The 7,561-nt window shown below is 37.5% G+C and overlaps 1 protein-coding gene across 1 annotated transcript in view; it reads left to right on the forward strand.

Moving 5' to 3' along the window:
- Positions 1-7,561, forward strand: part of SLC30A8 (solute carrier family 30 member 8) — a 39,434-nt gene that overhangs the window by 25,046 nt on the left and 6,827 nt on the right. The window contains exons 5-6 of the mRNA XM_011360369.2: positions 2,528-2,678; positions 4,325-4,430. Coding sequence (XP_011358671.1) covers positions 2,528-2,678; positions 4,325-4,430 — 257 coding nt within the window. The remainder of the gene's footprint in view (positions 1-2,527; positions 2,679-4,324; positions 4,431-7,561) is intronic.

Below are 7,561 nucleotides of genomic sequence, written 5' to 3' on the forward strand. Positions count from 1 at the left end.
TAGAATAATGGCCCCTCAAAGATTTCCACATTCTAATCCTTGGAACTTCTGAATGTGTTAATTTACATAGCAAAAGGAATTTTGCAAATGTGATTAAATTAACAATGTTTTTTTGTTTTTTTTTTTTTTGAGATTGGGAGATTATCCTGGATTATCCAGATAGGCCCAGTCTGACTACAAGGAAGCATTAGGTCAGAGAAGAGCTCTGCATTGCTGGCTTTGCAAATGGAGGAAGGGGCCTGGAGCCAAGGAATGTAAATGACCTCTAGAAACTGGAAAAAGTGTGAAAATGAATTCTCCCCTAGGATCTTCAAAAGGAATGCAGTCCTGAACACTCACTTTAGACTTCTGACCTCAGAACTCTAAGATAATAATACATTCACATTGTTCTAAGCCACAAAGGCTTTGTGGTGATTTGTTCCAGCAGCACTGGGAAACTCATACACTATCTATGTATCATTTATCTGTCTATCTTGCAATGCAATGTGATGCATGCCATGTAGTAGGTTTATACATGAAAGTGAAGAAGACAGGGATAGGAGAATGGCATTTTAAGCAGTTTTTTAAAAGAGAGGGCACAATGGAACCTCTGGAATTAGAGGAGGATCTGAGCATGCCCACTCTGAAAACTCTCCTCAGGTCACTCTAACACCTTTACCTTGCGCCTGCTTCCATTCCTTAGCTCTTAGTTTGCAAATTATTGCTCAAACGTATCTGAGCTAAACAATTAGAAGAGTGGTATTTTATCTGCTGTCACTGACTAGATCCCTATTTCCACCCAGTTATGCTGAAAATGTATTTCACATCGGCACCGTGGAGATCAATGCTACTCTATCACCACTGGGAGACAATATAAGCCAGAGCACATGTCCCACTGACTGGGGGTCAATAGCATCATCTTTGCATAAGGAAACTGATATGTCCACAAGGCAGCAGGAAGAATAAAAATATTAATAATTTCCAAAGAGTCATGTGTCACATAGGTTGTGTCAATGCTACACGAAGATGGATATGCCCAGCTAACTACCACATAAATCTGGATCCTCGATGATTGATTTCTATTTCCTAAATAGATTATCATCCCTGGTTTCTTTTTACTGTGACTGCTTTTGAACTTCGAACTTAATTTGCAGGTGCTTAGAAAGACAAGGGATTTGAAGAGCATTGACTTCCCTGTGCAAGTAGGTGGTTATTTATGGATAAGAATACAAGTGACTACAATGCTTTCTCCCAGAATTGGGATTACAGGTTTCAAGTGCTGCTAGGTGCTATATTGTCTGAACACAGAGATATCAGAATCATAACTTGGGAATAAACCTATTCCTTGGGGACCCAAAATCAGGACAGAAAGTTCCAATAGAAATTGCAAAGAGGGATTCTAGGATGAGTATTCCTGAAAGAGCCTAACACTGTTGCATGCTAAATTTTCTCTGCTTGAAACATTTCCTCTCTTCTTAGCCTTTTACCTCTAACAATAACCTTTCAAATCCAAGTCAATTACTTTGTCTTTCCAATTAAATCAGACTCCCCTTGTACATAAATGGTAACTCCTAACTAAGAGTGAACTTCTGCCCAAACACTGACAATCTAAAAACTGCACATTATGTGCTAATCAAATCTTGGTAGATAACTCAGTCTACCTTGTGGTGATGGCCTGAGATTTAACAAACACCTTACTGAAAACGGACTGGGATACATGGTCCTAAAAATAATTTTTTTAAGCCTTTGTTGCACTATGTGCAGGAAGAGTTTCCAGGCAAAACACTCCTTGCCAGCCATCAGTAAAAAGGTCCTCATTTTACCTTTGGTCTATTACCTCTTAAAGTTATAGATAAGTATAGATAGGTACATAATTTATAGTGCCTACTATTTAGCTCTTTGACTTGGATAGGAGATGTTAAATTTTGCAATATTCATATATAAACATACACACACATATATATATTTATAATACATTAATACATTTTGGTCTCTTGATAAATAGCTACATAAACATAAGCACAATTACACTCACCACTAGTCATAAGAAATTATTCAAATTTCAAATTCTCATGGAAATGAATAAAATTAAGTAAAATAAAAGATGAAAATTCAATCCTGCAATCCTGATGAAATTCACTGCTTATTTTGTTTTATCCCTTTCTACTGTTTTTTTTTTTTTTACACTTGAAACTGACACATTTAATTAAGCGGCCACCAAAGCTCGGGTCTAAGCTTAACTCGGTGCCTGGCATTTAGCTGACCCTCAATAAATATGTCCCCTCCTCACAGTTTTCATGTAGAAAAGGGGAGCATTAGGTAGGTGAAAGAGAAAATTGAGGTGAATCTTCGTTGTCCTTGTGTGAAATATTTTAAATTCTATGATACGTATGGGTTCAAAAGTAGTCAAAAATAGTACATTTTAAAGCATTAATATTTTAGCAATCTGCCATTTTGCATAATAGATGCTACTGTCAACTTCTCCATTATGCTGCCTAGGTTCTTAAGGGTTAATCTCATGTGCTGAGAACACTGTTCTCTCTTTCAGACTAAGTGTGATTTTACACCAGAGACGCCCTGGCCACAATCACAAGGGAATACAAGGCAACGCCAGCGTCAGAGCGGCTTTCGTGCATGCCCTTGGAGACCTGTTTCAGAGCATCAGCGTGTTAACCAGCGCACTGATCATCTACTTTAAGGTGAGTATGTTTGAGTTTACTCACTGTTATAGTAATTTTATAGATTATGTAGTATAGAAGCTGACACTCCAATATGAAGTTAAACAAGGGAGGACAGCCTATGTTTGCCTAATTTGCAAGGTTTAAACAAACAAATGTTCAAAGCCCGAAACCTTAGACTTTCCAAATTTCTAAGAGCTGTGTGTTTAACTACAGACCGCCAGTCTTTCAAGAAAGTAGTTCATTTTGTCATGCGGTTAAGATGGACCACAATGGAACCATCAATAGCTCAGGGTTCTTGGGCTGTAAGCAACAGAAAAGATATCTAGCTCACTTAAACAAAAAATAAATTTATTGGCTGAAATTTATTGGCCTACTTCCAAACAGAAATCGAGCTAGAAATCAGGGTGAATTTTGGTATCTAGATTTCAGAAACTACCCAACTTCTGTCCCAGACATCATGCTGAAATGAATGTTACTCAACTAATTTTTTTTCTGTTTTGTCACTATGCTAAAGATCCACATTTCTAGGAAAGGGAGTCTAATTGACCTAATTTGGGTCTTGTACCTGCTGCTGGGTTGGGGAAGGGTAGAACATCTGACTGACCGTCCCACCAATATCACCCAAAATGGGGGAGAGGTAACTTATTTCTGAAAAGTCAGGGCATTAATGGAAAGGGCAATGAATCCTGGGTGGGCCTCTGACTCTAAACAAATATTCACTACAGATCTCTATTTGGTAATACCAAGAACTAACACAGGTGGGGTAGGGTGGAGGTGGGTTTAATGGAGGACGGCATTTAGCTCTGTTTGTTCGCATCATGGTTGTGCAGTTAGCAGGGACTCTACATTATTTTTACTGAAAAATAAAATTATGCAAATATGTATAAAATTATACAAAGACATAGCTGAATTTGGTTTAGCAAATGCTCACTAAAAGCTTTAAGTTTAAGACAGAATAGTTGAAAATTATATGGGATAGAGGAATTTGAGAGTACTCTTATAAAAATTAGATTGATGCCAAGTTTCTTAGAGATAATGAAGCAAGACTCCTATGGCATAAAACTAGATCAGAGGCAGAACAGCAGGTGTTTATCCCTGAGCCCAAGGGTTGTGGTGGTGAGAGAAGGCAAGAATGAGGCCTCGGCGCATACTCTTAAGACTGTATCAAAGATGCCTGCCTCGAGTGTGTGTCATACTTGGGAAGGAAAGGAACAAACTCCAGTCTGCCAAGACCAAGCTCCAGCTGTACCTTGGTAACATGCCATCTCTGAGCAGACAACACACTTCCTTCTCATCATAATTAAGGCCGAAAAGCCATTGAATATTGTTCAAATTGGTGCATATTTTCATCACATACTCTGTACTATTAATTTAGGAGAAGTTAAATCGGGCCTCTTAAGAAAACACTCAAGGACATCTTTCCCTTTACTTCTTAAATTACAAGGAGAGCATGTCCTATTTTTTTTCCTTCTTCAGCAGCTGGTAATTTAGAGCTTAAAAGAAGGACTGAGTCTTCAGGAAGTCTTGCCTCTGAGTTGGATGTCAAGGGTCAGGAGGGTGAAAGGGTAATGGAGAGGGAAAGAAACAGGGAAGATTCTTTTATTAATCAGACTTTCTGCTAAGGAGGCATAATTTCAATTAACCAAAGCCCCTCTATTTTCTAGCCAGACTATAAAATCGCCGACCCAATCTGCACATTTGTCTTTTCCATCCTGGTTTTGATCAGTACCGTCACTATCTTAAGGGACCTCTCCATCTTACTCATGGAAGGTAGGAGTGATTTTATGATTATTCCTAGGATCCATGTTTTCTCTTTTCTATAACCACAAAAGGGAATGGCCTCAAGGCATGCTCACTGTGAATTCACATCATAGATAAAATTTAACCTGATAAGGAATTTTTGCAAAAACAAATATTGTGAGATTTGTTCATATGGAAACAAATAAAAAGTATTAGCTTCTATTTTTCCTCTAGCAAGTGTTGAATGATGTGTCTCAGTGTGGAAACAATACTTACAAACACTAAAGTTAGACGTGCAGGGAGATATTGCAAAAATATTATTTTACCCCTAAATATATGGAACAGACCTAAGACAGACTACACAAATCTATCCTTCAGGCAGCGTTGTAACGACTCTGAAGGACTTGCTAAAACACTTGTTAGACCAGGCCAGCAGTCCCCTGGCTTTAGCGGCATCATGATCACTTGGAGGGTTTGTTAAAACACAGATTGTCGCCCCCCAACCCCACCCCGGCTCCTAAGACAGTAGATCTGGGGTGGGTTCCAGGACTGCCAATTTCTAACAGGATGCTGATGCTGCTGGTCTGGGGACCACACCTTGAGAACCACTCAACTAGTCTTCTCATACCACTTAGATTCCTCCATGAGGGCCCTAGGATTGGCACCTAGAAAATTCAGTCAGAGCTAGAGGTGTACATCATATCAAACATCCAGATGATCAAAAATATCTGGATAGTGGCTGAACTTTTCTTTTTTGTCTAACACATTTTGAAAAAAAGGTAGACACCATCTCAGAGTGCAGTCGCCTTCAAAACAACTCACATTCCCTTAGTGTTCACTGCCAAGTATACATTTAAGGGTTTTGTTCTCAGTGGGTGCTATAATTGTTGGCAGATGATAGTGTTGACAACAGTGAAACAAAATGGAGTTAAACATCACTGAGTAACAGGTGAACCTTGCTCTGAAGGTGACAGTTATTTGGTTTGTCAAGGCACAGATGCATCCATTTCCTTTCCTGAGGGCCTAGCGCTGAGCTGCAGCTGTGGCTGCTGTCATGAAACTTAGTGACTTCAAGGGAGATAAAAAGCACGTCGGTGTACAATTTGAGATGACTATATTCCACTTTTTCTGTCTCTCGGGATAGATCTTCTCTGGGGATCATTTTATTTTATTTAAAGGAAGAACAGCTAATTATTAAAACTGTCAGGTAACTCCTAACTGGAAGATGTTTAATTTTAAACTAGGTTTTCAAATTAGGTTAGCACAAAAGAAATATTTGTCTTTGGTAAAATATTAAAATAATATAGGAAGGTAGAAAATGAATTTTAAAAGTCTTCCCATTTTCCCACCCTTGAATTCCCAGTCTCATTCATCAAGAGTAACACCTACTAATAATTTGACATATATCTTTCAAAAAATATCTATGCATTTACATATATGATGTGCGTGTTATATTTATACATACATGTAAATGTGTGTGTATGTATAACACATATTCCATATATGTAACATATATACATAGTGTACGTGTATGTATTTTTTTATACAAATGGGATTCTGGATTGATACATATTTTGCTCGGAACCTTGATTTTTTTCACTTGGAGATCTTTCCATATTTGTACATATATAGAAATACCCGATTCTTTTACAAAGTATTCCACTGTGTACATGTACTTGCTTATTGATGTACATTACAAACAATGGTATAATTACTATTCTTATACATACATAGTTTCAGCACTTGTATATCCATGGAATCATTCCTAGAAATAATATTGCTATTTCAAAAGTTATGCGCATTTTAAAATATGATAGATGTTGCATTTCTACCAGATACCATAATGATTTCTTTCTGGCCAATAGCCTATGACAGTGTCCATTTCTCCACATCTTCCCCATCGCTGGATATTATCAAAATGCTTATTCTTTTTTAATCTGCTAGGTGAAATATTTTATCCTGTTGATTTCATATACAATTCTTTAATTATGAGTGATGTTGAATAATTTTTTTTCATGTATTTTTTAATCTGGGGGATTATTTTTTAAACACTAATTTGAGTGTTTCCCTGAATGCATTAATATTTTTGCAGGCTCTCCCTCAGAACAAAAGGTTTCTGGGATGTGATGGAGTGTGGAGGTCATAGCCACCCAGTGGGAGCATATCCTCTTGCTTGCCAGCATTATTTCATAGAGTAAAATAATGCTGGACTTTTGTTCTCCATAAAAGTGAAGAGATAAACAAGGCAAGAGAGACAAAGGGTAATGGGATCATGACTTTATCTCAGGGGCCCTAGATGAATGACAGCAGGTCTTCAAAGGTCAAATGAAACTCCTCAGGGATGACACACTAGGCATAATAGTCAACTTTGAGTTGCAAAAGCTAGAATCTAGCATTTGCATAACACTTTACACTCAGAGCATGAATTTCAGAATCTGACATCCCACTTATCTATGTGGCCTTAGCAATGCTTTTTAACCTTTCCGACTCCCAACTTCCTCTCTTCCAGTTATTTAAGAATTGTAACATTAATAACTAGCTCTTTGAGTTCTTATAAACATTAAAATATAGTAATCACTATAAATAAAGTGCTTAGCACTAAACTTGACCTATGGTAGGTTCTCAATAAAGGTATGTTGTTGTTGTTGTTGTTGTTGTTGTTGTTGTTATTATTATTATTACAATGTAACAACTTCACCCATGACTCATATACATTCTACTGCTAATCTGAGGCAAAAACTCCTTTAATTTGTTTCTACTAACCTGAGCTTTGTGCAACTCAAAGAGTAAAAGAACAAGTTGACCAGCTTTTTGTTACCTCCATGAAACAATATGAATTGAGATTAAACCAAACTTAAACTGGGCAGAATTTGAGCTCCAAGGAGAAAATCCCTATAAGCAAGCTTCTTAAACTCTGAAAAAGGAGGGTTATTCCTTTTTGAAAGGATGCCCTATTTCTTTAAGGAAATGCTTCTCAACTAGCTGCTAATAACAATCATCTGAGAAGCTTTTAAAAAATATTTATGCTCAGACACCATATCCAGAGATTCTGATTTAATAGACTGGGGTGGGGGGTGGCTTTGATGTTTTATAACATGCAGCCGAGCTTGAGAACCACTGTCAAGTAGAACCACTGCCCAGTGGCTTATAAATGTTAGTGC

This window comes from Pteropus vampyrus, unplaced genomic scaffold (assembly GCF_000151845.1).
Source record: "Pteropus vampyrus isolate Shadow unplaced genomic scaffold, Pvam_2.0 Scaffold54, whole genome shotgun sequence".
Taxonomy (NCBI): domain Eukaryota; kingdom Metazoa; phylum Chordata; class Mammalia; order Chiroptera; family Pteropodidae; genus Pteropus; species Pteropus vampyrus.